Source organism: Diadema setosum, chromosome 6, assembly GCF_964275005.1.
Source record: "Diadema setosum chromosome 6, eeDiaSeto1, whole genome shotgun sequence".
NCBI classification, from domain to species: Eukaryota; Metazoa; Echinodermata; class Echinoidea; order Diadematoida; family Diadematidae; genus Diadema; species Diadema setosum.
The window spans coordinates 25,359,391-25,377,418 of record NC_092690.1 but is presented as its reverse complement, the minus strand read 5'-3'; the positions used below and the strand labels follow the sequence as shown (position 1 = coordinate 25,377,418).

Here is an 18,028-nt window from a genome sequence, read left to right as displayed (position 1 = left end):
CTCTATATCAGAAATTACAAGTAAGAAAATGTGTCGATAGGTCTGACAAGGTGGTCTCTACTGCTGCTACCACCTCGACGATGACGGCAATGATTACGACAGAAACGGCGACAGCAACGATGACGACGACTACTACATGTACTTCTACTACTACAGTCACACCTGTTTATAGTGGCCACCCAAGGGAGACAAAAAAATAGTGGCCGCTATAGACAGGATCTTTAACATGACTTTTCTATTGGGGGAAATGAGTTTAGTGGTATACGGCAGGTGGCTGCTATAGACAGGTGGTCGATATGGCAGGTTTGACTGTACTTCCACTACTATCAGTAAAATAACTACTACTACTACCACAATCATAACAACAACAACTACCATGATGGTGACAAAGATGGCTACCACTCTGACTACTTCTACTACTATTACTATAATCCCAATAGTTACATGATCAATTCGTCAAAAACCGTGCAAAATCAAACAAACCATGAAGAAAATAAGTCTACTGTTTCCCCTCAGTGTGTGAAGAGGCTGACAATTGCACGAAACTCCTAAATACCGAAAAGAGGAAGTTTGACACTGGTCCTACCTATGAAGTCCTGGGCCAGTTCGTCAAAGGAGATCCACTTGTGACAGCCCAGGTGGTAGAGCTCAACGCCCTCCTCAAAGCACTTCTCGTTGATCCCGTAGTCGGCGGTGTGGTCCAGGTCCTGATAAGATAGGATGTGGTCGTGGACGTTGCCTCCTAAAGTTTCAGACACCAAAAGCAAACAAAGAAATATAATAAACTGAAGAAAAAGTAAACGGTTTACATCACTGTTCTGACATTTTTTATCTTCAAACAAAGTGCAATCACATATCTTTGTGAAGGTCATGCACTTGCAAGACAATTTTTCTTTTTTTCACTGTGACATTTTATACTTATTTGTTTGTTTGGCTTTGTTTGGCTTTCTTTCTTAGCATTAGATACACACACATGGCTTCTATCACACACACAAAAAGAAGAAGAAAAAAATAAAAAGATGCACAATGTTTCAAGTCACATACTGAAAATGATTTTTCATGTTAAAGAATAAAAACAAGAAATAAGACTAATCAATGAACTCAAGATATCTTCCTCAAATAACACGGAGAGACCTTGATGAAGGTTTACCAATGATAAGGCTCATTCCCTCCAGCTAGGATCATGTGTAACTTAAAAATCCTTGACACAGTCTTGATCTATGAAAGACCTCTATTATTTGGGTAATAGTAGCCTTATCTCAAGAAAGTTGTCATATTTTCCAACCCCTTCCCCCCATATAAGCTCAATTAAGCACATTTTCAGTAAAATTCCAGTCATAGAACTTTTTATTTGCATGTTAATGAATGAAACTATTTCAATATTTAGCATTATGAATGAATGATTCCTCTCTGTGGATACAGTCTCGAATACATTTTTTTTGGACTACCAGCTTTTATGGAAGACTAAGCGACAAGATTCAAGGAAACCAGTCCTTTGTGTGTGATAGATATTAAAGGAGGGTATAGCTAAATGGTTGAGATGGAGATTTAGGTGATATATTGATATTTTTTTTTGCAAGATAATTAGAAAAAAAAACAAGAGACCCGCGGGTCTAGCGCTCACCTGAGTATCGCAAGTTCACCTTTCACGCAGTCACTAATCTAAATTATTCACAGCTCTACTAAAATTTGACCAGGCTTCTCAAGTAGAAGATGAAAATGTACAATAAGGGCCGAAATTTTTAAAGATTCCTTAATTTGGGGGGATTGGGGGGCCCCCTGGGGCCCTCTGGGTGGGGCATGGTGCCCATCTTGATAAATTGAGATCCTGACCCCCTAGGGATGCTACCTGCCAAGTTTGACGAAAATCCATCATGAGGTTTTCAGGAAGAAGATGAAAATGTACAATTTAGGCCCCCATTTGGACCTTCCCAATCACCCCCCCCCCCCTGCCCCCAAGAGGGGCACCCCTGGATTTGCTATGAACAAACTTGAAACTACAGTCATTAATGTACTCACTCATAGTATTATCTTAGCTCTATAACTTCTGATTCTAGAGAAGATTTTTAAAGATTCCTTCATTTTGGGGGGTTTGGCCCCCCTGGGGCCCCTGGGTGGGGCATGGTGCCCTTTTTTAACAAATTGAGATCCTAACCCCCTAGGGATGCTACCTGCCAAGTTTGATGAAAATCGGTCTTGGGGTTTTCAAGAAGAAGATAAAAATGTAAAAAGTTTACGCACGACGGACGACGCACGACGCACGACGGACGCCGGACGAAGGGCGATCGCAATAGCTCACTTGAGCCTTTGGCTCAGGTGAGCTAATTATATGAAACATTTAAGAGCATACAATTCTCAGAGGAACTGAATGTTTAACTGATGCAAATTGATTTTGTAATAGTTGAGATATCCAAAGAAAAAAAAGAAATGTACAAAGTAAAACAAAGATTTACTAATAAAAGGTGGGTCCTACCTTTCATTAGGACCACTCAATATATCTCAGTCATTTCAAAACACGCTTTCATCAATTTAACTTTGAATTTATATTAGAATTGTATGCTCTTTAATATTTCATATAAATGGTTTTTACTTATCTCACAAAAAGTTATAACCTGAATCCCCATTTCAACCAAAACTATACCACTCCTTTAATTGTACCATCAAGATAAAGCAGCCAAAGTTTTGATGTCAAGGTTGCAAACCCTTATCTAAACCTTTCCTGCACAAACGCAACGTCAAGTCTGTTAAAGGTGTTAGCTTTCAGAGTTATGCTTGATCTCAATAGTCCCACACCCACAGATCCATGTTGGCACACCTGAATGGAAGAGAGGTACCAGTGACTTACCATAGACGACCATGTAGTTTCCAATGATGTTTGCAGAATGGAAGGACCTCTCTCTGATTGTTTTACTCTGGGATAGCACAGTCCAGTAGCGCTCCTCAAACTGGAAGGCATACAGGGAGTTGTGCCGCTGACTGTATTGGAAAGAAAGAAAAAATTATTCAAATTCATGAAATTCTTCCATCGAGATGTTTTTATTGAAACTGATTGACAAATTTATATCGATGTAAGGCAATCTGTCCATCAGTTGCAACAGAAAAATTATTGTTAACATGGACTATCACTTTCAAACCATTGCTAACATCTGTTGCCTGTAGCATTAAACTTTTTACCTGAGAAAGCTGAGGTTACCGTTTAATTATTTCATGTGTTGTGGAGAGAAGAGGGGGTACAATAAACATCTTATTTCGTCATGCTTGTGGGGCTAAGGACAAAAGAATACAATCAATGTTTGTTGGAATAATGAACAAGTAGTTTTTTAACACATGTGTATGAGTGCAGTGTGGGTGCTTGAGAGTACATCTGTACATGTGTTTGTTTTCCTAGTTCATATCAGTCTTGAATCAAGCCGTTCTGCTATCTAATCTTGCTGACTAATTCCAATCCTTGAATCCTTGTTGTGGGTATGCGATACGAGTGTGAAACTGACTGCCCTTTCCAGAGAGTACAGCCGTAAATATGACAAAATGGTTTACTGTGTAAAATATTGGTTTCATTCATATTTCCCTTTGAGTGTCTATGGGGTTAAAAAATATTGATTTAGCCAACTCACAGAAGTGCTAGATTTTTCGTTTATCTGATAATACAAGCTACCTTGAGTTCTGATCACATTTTGGGGGGTAAATTTGATGGCAAAAGGGTGTACATCTCTTACTGCAGCCATCGGTCATAAAGAGACTAATGCCCCACTTGTCAGGTTTTGTTGCAAGAAGGGTGTATCTAGACAAAAATGACTTTAATTACGGTGATGAACAGACTGAACTAAGAAGTGGTAAAAGAATGAATTATCAAGTGCAAAAGCAGATCTTCAGACAAACTCCATCAAACATTTCATCTCGTGACTTATTGGGCAATTGCAATGCCCAACTTTAAAGGTAGGGGATACCTTTTACAGACCTCCCAAAATGCAGCAAAACATTAAATATGAACCTCAGGGGACTTGTTTAGGCCACTGCTGAGAAATTTGGAAGTCAACAGTTATCTACAATTTGAATAATGCACAAAACTCAACTACTCAGTAGTTCTGTGTGTCAGCCACACTTAAGCCTTTTCGTTGCAGTCTTCTGTGTTTTTTTTATCTATAAACACAAATCTAAAAGTATAAGAGCTGATGTAATAACATATAGAGTGTGTGGCAAGAATGTATATAGAAATGTTTGTAAGTTTTGATGAACTTTCCTCACAAAATATACATGATGGACACACATGCAGTGCATGGGTCTGCAAAGGTAGCCTAGTAATGTACTGGAATTTACGGTGAGCCCCGAAAAAATTCAATTCAAAATCTAACAGTCAATAAAAATGTACTAAATGTTACCTTCCACTTTCAATACTTTATAGGAGTTTCTAAAATGATACTCTCTTCAACATACCACTGTATTTATACAACTCTTCATTTAAGGCATGCAAATGGGATTCCCTACCTTTAAGTAACTTTTCTAAATTTTACATCTCCCAGTGCGTAGGTCAATGTGGGGATACCATGGATTGGAAAGGCCGGCCAAACTCGAAATATTTGAGAATCCGTGTAATGAATTGTGTACAGCTTTATCACTGATCTCTACATGCAGCCGAAGAGTCTCGACTGAAGTGGAAAGTTATCGTCGAGTGTTATGTCCACTTTATAAAATGGGTTCAAGAATGTAGCCAATTGGAAGCGCTGAAATGAGTCACGTGTGCTTAAACATGCACGACCGACGTCACAATGTTTGCACTAGCAGTGCGCATTCAATCAGTTGTTACAAGTGCGTCGCGCGCTACTATACGCGCTGTCAATCCTGTAAACAACTTCTAGTTCGGGCTGCCGGCCGGCCTTTCTTGTGTGCATAACATGTGCGGCGTACGTATACTCTTATACGTACAGTACTTATATGTGTGCGGGATTTCCGAGTGCGAAGTGCGTAAATGTTTGGGAAGAACATCTTCAGACATCTTGATCCACAAAGGTACGTGAAAAATGCTGTTAGTTTTCGACCCATTTTATAAAACAAATGATGCACAGGATTATTTCGTGGCATTAGAGGAGATGCAGCTCACTCTCGGGTATTTACAATGTAGTGCATGCTTCACAATTGTAAATACCCTCGAGTGCGCTACATCTCCACTAACGCACTCTATCCTGTGCATCATTTGTATAACGACGCATATAGTATGTAACCGGGCATCACAAAACCAACAAAAAAGTTGCACGGCCTGATTTTACGTGAGGACTCAAATGGGTGAAACGGGTCAACCTGGTCAATCATGGGGAACCTTACTCTGCGTTGGCGTGGATGCCCCCAAAGACGACGATGGACTTGGTATCGTAGTGATAGACACTGCTGTGGTCCCTCAGCTTGAACTGGCTGACCACACCCCCGACAGGAATGATCTCTTCCCAGCCGCTGGGAACCTGCAGGTCGTACTTGTAGATGGTCCCAAGGAAGAAGTCATCTTCGCTCTCGCCTGCGATTACACGAAATGGAAGATAAGAAAGATCATGTAACAGGACTTTCCACAAAGTGAGAGGAAATTTTCACACTTAAATATTTGTACACTGTGCCCATGAAGATTATGTACATTAGACTTTGAATAAGACTGTCAAGACATGATGTAGCAGAACACACATTACCAGTGTAGCTAACACCTGTGCAAAAAAAAAAAAAATAAATGATGCACATTGAAAGATAGAACACACACACACAGAAAAAAACGAACAAATATACAAATAGTGAATGGTCACGAGTGCAATGGTACGAGATTTCGCACGTGGTGAAAGATAGAGGCGCTCTATTCTACGAGGCGAAGCCAAGTTGAATAGTGCGCCTCATCTTTCACCGAGTGCAAAATCTCGTTCCATTGCACGAGTAAAGACCATACACTATTTGTTTTGTACAACACGTCGAACGTCAACGAATTTGATACTCACAGATTCTTGAATTTAGCACAGAAATGGAAACTATTTTCCGTGAAAGACGAATGAGTAGCCTCACAGTCGCAGTCACCATGTATGTACATGTTAAGGTGTATGTACGTATGCAAAACGAAGTTGTTTACAAAAAATAGTGACAAAAGTACGCGCTTGTAAGCGCGCTTGTAGTTGTTGAGCGCGCGGCACGTGTTTGCTTATTGTGACATCAGAGCGCGTGCAATAGAACATTTTGATTGAACCAAAATTGCACGTTGAGACAGCCAGAGCGTGTAATAGAACCTTTCACTAAATGTCACGTGATGGGCAATCGACCAATCGGATAGCTACATTCTAAATAGGTGTTGTATAGAATATTCTAATGATACAAAAATATACTAATATTTTTTCTTACTTTGAGTTAAGTGGAAAATGGTATTTATAAAAGATGAATCGTCTTTTAAAACAGTTTATCATTCCAAAATCATTTTGCCTTTTCTTTGATGAAATATACTCATATGATTATGGTAAAAATGTATGATACTATAATTGTAGTTTAGCAGCCTTGCCTTACATACTGACTAGTTAACCACAAAGGATTAAAGGGACTGTACAGTACTGGTTGAGGTGGGGATTCATGTTTTGAACATTCCTAAGTGAGATAATGAGAAACCTATTATGAAATATGAAATAGCATGTAATTTAAAGAAGGATTCAACGTTTATTTGATGAAATAGCATGTAATTTAAAGAAGAATTCAACGTTTATTTGATGAAAATTAGTTTTCAAATGGCTGAGATATCCAAAAAGGTGATAATAATAAAAGGCGACAGGCCACGCCTTTTATTAGGATCTCTTTGTTTCATCTTGTTTTTGGATATCTCAGCCATTTCAAAACCAATTTTCATCAAATAAACTTTTGATACCCCTTCGAATTGCATGCTCTTTGTCATCTCAAAGAGTGGTTTCTGAAAATCTCGCAAAACGTCAAAAGCTAAATCCTCACCCCAACCAGAACTGTACACACCCTTTAACATACTGCTTAATACAGTGCTTAAAAATTTCAGCAAGCACAAACGTACATTGCATGTACACAGACACACAATATAATATGCATGATAGCAAGCAATACAAATAACTAAAACAGACAAGTACACATCCACACATATTGTAAAGAATGTATGCATGTACAGCATGTACAATATACTACATGTATGTACATTCAGTGTATGTGCAAGCATGCACAGGCTTTACACAAGTCAATACAGTTTTAAATAATGTGAGTATGGAGGATTTGGGTATTCTTGAACTGTATTAAGCATATTACAATGTACAGACCACAGTGTTTTGCAATGAATATTGAAGTCCCCTTTGATACATCATCTCATCCTTATGGACTGTTACTTTATTGCACTGCCCTGCTCTGTAGGAATTTGAGGCACTAATATTCTGCTCCACACTCCATCAAAGGCACTAAAAGTTGACATGCAATCAGGTTAAGTACAGAACCCTACAAAATATCTTGCCTCAAAATCCAGTGCTGCAGTCTACCAAGCTACACTTCATGTTAATTTATGCGTTTTAAATGTCAGACGTCTCGGCATAGCGAACAGAGAGCGTGCTAACTGCAGCTGTGCTCGCGACGGAAAATTCAGCTTGCCTCTATCAAAGCATGTTTATACTGAATACATGCCGTCATGAAGAGTGAAATTATTTGACTGTTAAAGTACGTATCTTGTGTTGCAGTTTTAATGGGGGCATGCACCAAGAAATTGATGCAGAGTCAATGACAATCACATAACCAACTACTGGGTACCATCCATTGTTATATCTACAACCTGTATGCTCACTTTTACTTTCAGACTGAACATATCAACTGTAATTATACTGCACAGAGCAGGGTAAAATTTAAAAGCAAAATTTTAAAAACTTTCTCCCATTTGTATTGAAAAGACCATTTGAGAAAGTGTCCCATATAAAAGGCAAAGCACCCCTCAGTTTATTTGTCCACATTGAGTTTAACTTGCCCTATGAAGCCTGCATTTTGGCTTTTAGCACCCTGTACACCAATTGAATAGGATGTGTATGCTCACTAATTTCCATTCCAGCCTGATTGATCCATATTGATCAAGCTTTTCATTTTTGTTGAACAGCTTCTTACTGAACATTACACCTCCACTAATTCTACCTAGAGAGCATTGTGGACTCTCAATCAACAAATAATAGTACAGTAAAATCGCATACTGCATGTGCCATCATACTCTGAAGTGGTTTTATTGATTATTTGATATTTGCAAACTAACAACATGGTAAATGTTGTATTCCACTTCACAAAAGCAATGTACAGTGTAAATCATCTCCATGGTACATGTAGGAAGTTGCGAATTTATGATTCTCGAAAAGGGAATAAAACATATTTCTCATTATGTCCAGTTGGAGCACTCAATCATGAATCCAACCATTCTCAAAAGTCCTATGTAATTCACTGCTTTCAGAAGTCTCAGTTTGCGATATACTACAGGTTTAAAGTAAAGAAACTATGGACTATACAGTATAAGAAATCACTACCGATACTGTGACTTATAGGGCACCTAAGTGATGCCAGTGTTTTGTTTGATACTGTAGCTTGGGTTGAAACCAGGTAGAAGCATGGTTTAATAGCGACAATGGTGTTCACAGACCAGGCCAGATGAGGTTGTTTAGAAACAGTTTCCATGGCAATGAATGGCTAAGACCTTACACTTTGATACTCTATACAGTATAGAAAATCATAATTATGGCCTATAAAGTATAAGAAATCACTAATGTGAACTATAGGAAATCACTACTGTGTCCTGTACAGTGTAAGAAATCCCTACAGCGTATTCGGTTTAAGATACTTCTTTTGGTTTATCATGTTATTGAGGGAACAGCTCCTGATTACAATGTTTGTTTGTTTCGTCAATACCAACCTTCACGAACTCTTCGATCCTCAACTTCAGGTCTCTTACATATTCCGTTTTCTAGGAAATCTTGGGGGGAACGTGCTTTTGCTCACGCTGGACCAACACTGTGGAATTCACTTCCTCGTGAGCTGAAAGACTCAAGCTCTATAACATCTTTCAGGAGTAATTTAAAATCCTATCTGTTTAGCAGTGCATTTTGAAGACCAGTGTCTTTTGAAGACCGACTTTCATGTCTTTTTTTTCTGCTTCTTCATCTTCTTCTATTACTGTGATGTACTTGTATTTTCAATGTTTGCTTTGATGTACCTATTGTAAAGCGCCTTGAGCATTTAATCAAAATGGAGAACGGTGCTATAGAAATTGTATGTATTATTATTATTATTATTACAGTGGCCTTATTCAGTATAAGAAATTAGCAGTGGCCTATACAGTACAAGAAATCGCTCTTGTTTGTCCAACTCACCTCCAAGAATGACAAGATAGGAGTATTCCACTATGCAGGAGGAGTGTTGTGAAATGCCCGGCGGGATGGACTCGGTTCCAGGAGGAAGGAGTTCCCAGGTCAGGGTGGAGAGGTCGAAGGACCAGAGCTCGTTGGACCGTGAACCGTTGGCCAAGCGCCCTCCGAAGACCACAAGCTGGTTGTCATAAAGCTCCATGGTGTGGCCGTATCGACCACTCTGGTGGCAAGAAAAAATTTATGGATGTACAGTACATTTCGTTGACTGCACATGATAAGGGCATTAAGTTGCAACAAGAGCCATTCTCAGCCAATGATTTGAACATTTATTATAGAACAAGTAAAAAAAAAATTGTGAAGAAAATTCTGCCATCTCGATAGCCAAGACCTGTGGGTTGATTTTTACTGGTGAGAAGTTTGATATCAAATCATTATGTTATCAATGATGACAGCCGCTGGAACCATGCTATCATGCATTTGTAGCAAGCTTTTGTTCAATTTTCATCACAATGGCCCAAATTCATGAAGGTGGTATAATTGAAACCATGGTTTAAACTGTAGACAATTTGTATGGAGCGCCAAGTGTCGCATGGCATATTTCATTATAAAATCAGTCATTTCGCGGACAAAGTGTCGTCATTTCATTACAAAATGATCATTTCATTGACGAAAAGACTGATTTCGTAATAAAATATGCCACAGGACAATTGGCGCTCCATGTAAATTGTCCATGGTTTAAACCATGGTTTCAATTGCACCACCTTCATGAATTTGGGCCAATGATGAGCCCTAGGTTTATAGTAATTGCTGGATGCATGGCAGTCCACATGGCCTGAAGCTAGTTAGCCCTTTCTGTGCCAATAAGTCAAATGTGCACTGATTTCACACACAAACCTACGGACAGGTAATTAAAGGTCTAGTTTACTTTTGGGAGCAGTGATTTTAAAAATGTTAAGGATACCACTTTTGATGCATATGTGTAGGTCTGTTGTATCACAAAACATCTTACTATTTTCACAATAAAGCCTAAAATATAAGGAGATATCAGCATTTTTCTCAATAAACCATAACTGTAGATAGTTTCATCTAGAAGCATTCTTATCGTAACTATTGTTCACATTTTGTGTATTTAACAATACTTAACATTGATTAAATACGGATTCAAATTTTTACAGTGGTTGTTTCTATTCCTACCTCACATTTTAGAACAATTTTAAAGCACTAATGCTTGGTTTTTGTTTCATCTGCAAAATGGTAAATTATGCCTTTAATGTGGCATACAGAAAGTTAACTGCTTCAACAGCCATGTCTTGTACTAGTTCAAACACTGGTGAAAGACAAGCCAGATAACAAGCCATACTGTCAAATTTCTCATTTTTCATGGTGCGCAGACAGCAAGCTCATTAATTCTACTCTGACTCCCTTTGACTTCTGAAGATATTTTTCTCCCTTTCTTTTGCTTGAAACCAACTTTTATGATCACACTACCACTATACTACCACTATACATTGTACTTTTGGTGTTGTGGTTTATATAGTCTTTTGCATCTGGTCATAGATAGAACTTTACCAATTGATAAACTGCGTATAAACTTTTATGATGCCCAGCATGCATACAAAATACACAAACATGAAATGAATACCCCTGGATTTTGTATGTTCAAGAAAACCTAAGCAGAAATCACAACCATGTGACCGCAACTTCCCCCACTCTCTCTTCCCAGGGTCATCAAGGTGAAAGAAAAACATAACAAGAGTTCATCTTTTATCATGCTGTTTCTATTCCACACAACACAAAGCACAACAATGTCCCACTTCTGCAGGATATATCATATGATCGTTTCCTATTCAGAGTGCTAATTTCACTTTCTTCTGTCTTTCGATTCTGCAGATCAATGAAGACATCCCCCCTTTGCTGATGTTGTCGTTGTTGTTTTTCCCAGGTACCTGTATATCTACGGGGATTGACAGGTGAGGGCAGATGCCCCATTAAAGAAATTAGAAGAAGCACCGCAATCGAAACTCGAGCGGCACGCTTTGCGAAGGCACACGCATGCATGCACGCAGGAAGGAAAGGCACTCTGATGAGCGGGGGTCATTTGAGTTGATTGTGACATCGTGACGTGAAAGTAACTTTCACTTTTGTTCCCACTGGCACGACATCATTCTCTGCCTGTGGTACAGCCTGGTACCAGGTTCGATGACTCTTTTATGGAGCACTTTTATTACAGTGACTGCCTATCAGTCTTGTTGTTTGTTGTTGTTCTTTATTTTCAAGGCATGTGTCATTCAATTGTGAATATTTACACCTGTCCAAATATTTAGTCCTGTCCGGTGTCTACAGCCTTCTTTCCAGTAACACACACACACACACACACACACACACACACACACATACACACACATACAAATCACATCATTCAACTGCACCCCCCCCCCCTCGCAAAAAAAAAGAGAATAAAACAAATCCAACTCTCCTGCTTTTTTAGGACATTTTTGCAAAATCTCCTGCTACATGTCGTAGCCTCTTTTCCAGTCTTACTAAACAAAAATCACATCCTCTGACTGCATTCACCTTCCCCTCTCCCCTTACAAATAATAATAATAATAATAATAATAATGATAGTAATAATAATAATAATAATAATAATGATAATATTAATAATAATAATAATAAAAATAATAATAATAATAATAATAATAATAATAATAATAAAGACTATATAACTCCTCTACTTTGAAGTGATTTTTGCAAAATCTCCGTCTCTCCCACTTGAGATTGGATTTCTCCCACTCTAGCTGTGTGTCTCCCACTTAAAAGATGTATATTCTCTTGCTTCTCCTGCCCAACTTTAGTTTTGTCATCTATGTTCCAAAACAAGGATAAAATAGTATCAGAGCGCATTCTATAACCCAAGAGCTGGACCCCTGCCTCAAGGGACATTGCGTTTTGAGTTCCTGATTTAAGCGCTACACGCACATAGTGTATGCATGTTTGTGCAATCATAGTCTTCGGTTTGCTGGGGATGGGGGGGGGGTGGGGCTGAGGCAAGGAGAATCTCCCATTTATGATGTGTTTGGGGGTTGGCGTCTCTGATAAAATTAAAGTCCAGGGAAGTTCAGCAGCAGGAAATGTAGAATCTAGCTGCCACACGGTACATGGTGTGGATTCCTCGTGCCTCTGCTGGTTCAAACTTCGACCTTGACCAACAACAAGGTTATCGTTGAAGCCTGGACAAGCAGAAGGAATTATTTTCTCTTCTTTCATCTGGCCGCTCCTTTTCCACCCACCCTTCCTCTCTCTCTTTCTTTTTCTTCCTCTCTCTCTTCACGTCTTTCCCTCTCTCCCTAAGCCAGGCACTTGTTTTTATTACCATTTAGTATATATACATATCTTTTCAACAGGCCTGTTATTGTTTCCTTGCGCCTGAAACCGCAAAAACCAGTGAAGGCAGATTTAAGTGCTGGCACTGGTATCGAATGTCTTGTTGACAAGTTTTTTTCCATGATCCACTTATACACGATGCCCTAATACCAGTAAAAATGAAAACGCTGAGGGGAAAAAATGGATGATACAGTACTGTAAAAGTGGAAATTTTCGCGGTGTTGAAATTTTTGCGCATTTCTCGCAACCAGAAACTAGCGCGAAAATAAAATCCCGCGAATATTTTTGTTTGCCATATGTTCCTGTGCGTGATGTCTAGATTCCGCGGAATTAAAAACACGCGAAACTCTTCTGACCCGGCCAAGCGCGAAAAATTAGTCGCGCGAAAATATCCACTTTTACAGTTGATCTTTAATATGCAGCTCTACTGCAGGAGTATTTTGATACTGGGCCAGTAGGCCTAGGGTTGATGGTTGGGTTGTTTAAGCAGGATGGGGTGAGATGGGTTTAAAAGAAACATAAAGTGGGTTTTCCCCATCTCCCTGTTATGAATGTCTGTCTGATCTAAAGAAGACTACCCACATCCCCACGATTGGATGCAAAGTCTATTTGCCGTACTGCATTAAAACATCAACATTTTTGCGCAATTGCATGTAATCTTTCGCGCTGAATGGCTAAAAAAAAAAAATCATATTTGTGGGGTTTTCTTAATTTGCACAGTGCAATCTTAAACCCGGTAAAAATATGCAGACAAAATTGTGAAGATATTTTTGTGGGTTTTAGCATTTGCCAAAAGTAGCGCAAAATAGGCGGAAAGTTAATGTACTGCGAAAATATCAGCGTTTACAGTATAATTAAGTCATACTCACTCTTTGGTTGGTTTGAGGGGTTTTATGAAGAAATATAGGGATAGTTATGAAAGCAGACAGGCTTTAATATGTTAATTCTATTTTTCTTTTCTTTTTTTCTTCCTCTTCTTCTCCTTTCTGTGGAGGGTCTTTGAGTAGGAGGCAGTGTGATCTAGAAACAAGTACTCAAAAGATTAAATGCCTTTGGGTTTGTGTATCGAACAGATAGAGATACAAGCCAAAGCCTATGCCTTATCTAACTGATTATCTCTTCATGAACGCTGTTACAAATCACCACGGTGAACATGGTGACTGGATTTCAGGAACTATGGGAAGTTAGCCTGTACTTTTCAATGTCCAAGTAAACTTGATACCACTAAAAAAGAGACAGCAATCAGTCTGAGCAATCTGATCCCTTTGATGTGGGCTTGGTGAATCAACTGTGAGATACAACCCCTGTTCAGATACAAACCACTTTATACCGAAACTCAATATAGAAACAATGTATGAATAATCATCATATAGATGACAGACTGTTCAAACGCATAATCTCAGCTGTTCTGGAAAACGCGAGTACAGATCATGTGCAGTTTCCAACTGTGCATGTTTTGTTATGGTCATGACATTGCCGCGAGCCCCCATCTGCCCTTCCTCTGGCCACCTTTCCTGCACAGTCACATTAAGCCCCGCCCAGTTTACCGTTCTATGGTCGCAATACGTTCAGACGCCCACGGAATGGTGATATGTTATCCAGTTCTAGTTCAAAACGATGCTCTGAAATTTCAGATGTGACATTTTCCAAAATTGGAAGATGATAATCATGTTACTCCCACATGGTATGCAAAAAAATATGAATGTTCATATATGGTATACTCTGTATAGCAATCATATTAACAGCAAGTTGTTTGTTGATTCTGCCTGCCTATATCATTTCATTAAATAAACTTATAAACATGGCAAAGCCAAAGGAATTTGCTTGATCAACATTTTACCAGAGTACACATTTATTTTACACAATTTCTCTCCATAACACTGTTGTTACTATTGGGGTTATGGAGATTGACATGGGAAGATTGGGAGAAGGGGTGGGGAAACAGGGTAGAGAGGATGGTGGAATGGGGAATGAATTATGGGAGGATGGATGGAGAATGGATACATGAATACCATATCTATTCATTTTGTTTTATTTAAATTTTATACTGAAGGGTTGGCCTATCCTTTCAAGGCGCCCTGCAGTAAATAACAAACATCATGCTACATGAAGATACAATAATACAAAACAGTTACTACAGGTAACATTGTCAACTACAAACAGCGAGATGAAGGGATCAAGAGATGAAGGATAAAGGAAGGATGGAGGGATGGGGAAGTCGGGATGGGGGATGAGGAATGGAGGATGATCGGACAGAGAAGGGAGGATGGTGGCATGAGAAATAAGAGGTTGGGCAGACAGAAAGGAGGAATATACAGTCAAGCCTGTCTATAGCAGCCACCCCAAGGAAGACCAAAAAAAAAAAAAAAGAAAAGAAAAAGATAAGAGGCAGTTGTTAACAGGTGTCCACTATAGACAGGGTCTTTAACATGGCCTTTCTCTTGGGGAGAATTGTGTTAAGTGGTTGCATAGGGCAGGTGGCCACTACGACAGTGGTTGCTACAGACAGGTTTGACAGTAGAGGGTACAATGAATAGGGGGCATGGATGGAATAGAGATTAGAGCAGCAGGAATGGGAATGGGGATGACTGGATACAGGATAGAGCAGTGAAGATTGGGGAAGAACGGATAAAGGAAGGAGCAAGAAAGATGGACGGGCAAGGATAGAGAACAGGGGGGATGGATTGATAGAAGATGAAGCAGTGGAAATTGAAATGGAGGAAGAGAGGGATGTGAGCATGGTAGGAGGGGGGGTGAAGGATGGGGGTAGGGGATGAGAGATGGGAAATGGAGGGTGATATTATGAGTAATGAAAGATGATGGGTGGAGAATTGAAGATGGAGAATTGAAGATGGAGACTGGAAGAGTAGTGGAAAGAGGAACAGGGGAAGATGATGAAATAAGGAAGAATGGAGGATGGTAGGGTAAAGACGGGGGTAGACGTATGGGGGGGGGGTGGAAGATAGTGGGATGAAAGAAGAAGAATGGCAGACATGGAATGCAGGATGGTGGAACCAGGAATGAAGCATGGGCTGATGGAGAAGGGGAAAATAGGGATGATCTGAAGATAGAGGATGGGGTGAGGATGATTGATTGGAGAATGGGAGAATGGTGGATAGATAGAAAATATATCAATAGGAAGGATGGGAAGGGGGAAGAAAGGAATGGAAAATGATTGGACAGAAAACGGAGGATGCAAAAGGAGAATGAGGGGATGGGCAGATGGAAAAGAGGTGAATGCAGGACTCAAAGTAATAACAAATAGGAGATGAATGGTTGCAGAAGAGCACTGGGGATTGGAATGGGGGAAAGCTGGTCGAAGAATGGGGCATAGGAAATGGGGTTGTGGATGGATTATTAAAAGATGAAAAAGTGGGGTTGGGAATTCAGGGGATGGGAGACGAGGAGCAAGAGTTGAATATTTGTGGCTTGGTAGAATGTGTGCCTGGGGAGTATTATGAAGATACTAACCGGTCTGTCACCCCCATTTGGCGTGACTTGGGCCCATTCGTCTGTCTCAAAGCTGTACTGTAGCAGGTCCTCCAGGGGAGTGTTGAGGTCAAATCCTGCATAGACAAGAGAGAAGAGTTCAACATATTGTAATTGGTGAGTTGCGAACCTACCACCATCTCTTGCTACACTGTATATGCACACATCATAAAATTGTAATGCGTAATGTTCATTATCTATCCACTCTGAATCTTGCACACTGAAAGTGAAATAATTTCTGAATGCTCGCCATCGCAAACTGTAAAATCTTGAACGACAGCAGTGCTATTTTATTTCAATAACAATTGGCACGCCGTCCATGGAGTCGAGTATGCAAACATGGTCCATAATGAGTTAAACTGTAAGCATTTTTTGCACCAGCTCATAATATAGACTACTAATAGAGAAGATGAAATCTTGACATGTAAAGATATACATAATCATGATTGATGATACTGAGGGAGGAAAAAGTACTTCTGACCACTTTCTCTCTCAATGGCCATTAGCCAAACATTTAAGCACTTACTGTAAGAGCGTTATTGCGAAACAGGTGTATCAAATGGTTCATTGCCAGGTTTCTAGAATAATGACAGCTATCTGACCAGCACTGCAGGCTAACCTGGCCAAATAAGACCGCTTCTGTAATCGGTATTCAAATTCTAATTTCTATGCATGCTTTGCTCACAAAAAGATTGCCCTTATACAACCACAAAGCTTGCCAGAGGCTTGCCCTACCTCGCAACAACTGATGAATTCATGCTAAGTGAATTCCTGCCTAAGGAACATAAGGAGGGATCAGGTGAATGAAAATAGTTCCTTACAAGGCTGAACATAGGAAAAGAAACATCCATGAAATTTCAAGTCGTTAAAAAGAAGAAAAGGTCAGGGGTGAGCACCAACTGGAAATTCTCCTTTAAACAGGGGTTAGCTCGGCGGTCATGTGACGCACTGGAACAAAAATTCACCACTGAAGCGGAAGGAGGAGGAAACCTTGTTCTCTCCCCTCGTACTCACTCACTTCCTACCATCGTCAAGTACCAACCTTGGACAAAGGTATTATAAGTAGGTTAATAGTATTCAGGGTGAGCAGGAGAGAGAGGAAGAGAGGGAGAGAGAGAGAGAAAGAGAAGTGGGAGTAGAGAGGAGAAAAAAAGGAGAGTCTTTGGAGGAGTTGTGTGTAGAAACAGGTTTCATTCTTATCTTTGTGAAACAGTTGTATTTGTAGTAAACCGACAAGGAAACCTGAATCACGTCCACAAACCCCCTTCCCACTTGAAAAAAAAAAAAAGTTCCTCTAGTATAAATGTTTATTCACACTTTGTATCACTTTCCACCATGATGCATTATATTAAACAAAATTTCATGTTTCATATTTATATCATCTTCCATACAAATGTATATACACTTTGTATCACGATCAAATCTTGTACGTGTAGTTGACAGGCATGCTATTATGTAAGGGTCCCATGTTTTGTAGAAAGGTGCTTACAGTTTAATTGCAGAAAGTAGGGAGACACAACTCAGTTTAAGAAACTGAACTTAAAGGGCTGAAATCACAAAGGTGGTATAATCTTCATCCTTGGTTCAAACAATAAAAAAAGACCGTAGGTGTGTATGGGGCGCCAAGTGTCGCATGGCCTATTTCGTTACAAAATTAGTCATTTCGTCGACGAAATGACTATTTCATCAACAAAATGTTAACATTTCCTCGACAATATGATCATTTTGTTAAGGAAATGGTCCTTTTGTGACACTTGGCGCCACATACAAATCTACAGTCTTTGTCCATGGTTTAAACCATG

The 18,028-nt window shown here is 39.5% G+C and overlaps 1 protein-coding gene across 1 annotated transcript in view; it reads right to left on the bottom strand.

Moving 5' to 3' along the window:
• LOC140229477 (multiple epidermal growth factor-like domains protein 8) overlaps window positions 1–18,028 on the bottom strand; it is a 97,500-nt gene that overhangs the window by 45,800 nt on the left and 33,672 nt on the right. Inside the window, exons 5-9 of the mRNA XM_072309730.1 lie at window positions 16,209–16,303; window positions 9,357–9,573; window positions 5,320–5,506; window positions 2,846–2,976; window positions 587–742 (exon numbers count right to left, since the gene is read on the bottom strand). Coding sequence (XP_072165831.1) covers window positions 587–742; window positions 2,846–2,976; window positions 5,320–5,506; window positions 9,357–9,573; window positions 16,209–16,303 — 786 coding nt within the window. The remainder of the gene's footprint in view (window positions 1–586; window positions 743–2,845; window positions 2,977–5,319; window positions 5,507–9,356; window positions 9,574–16,208; window positions 16,304–18,028) is intronic.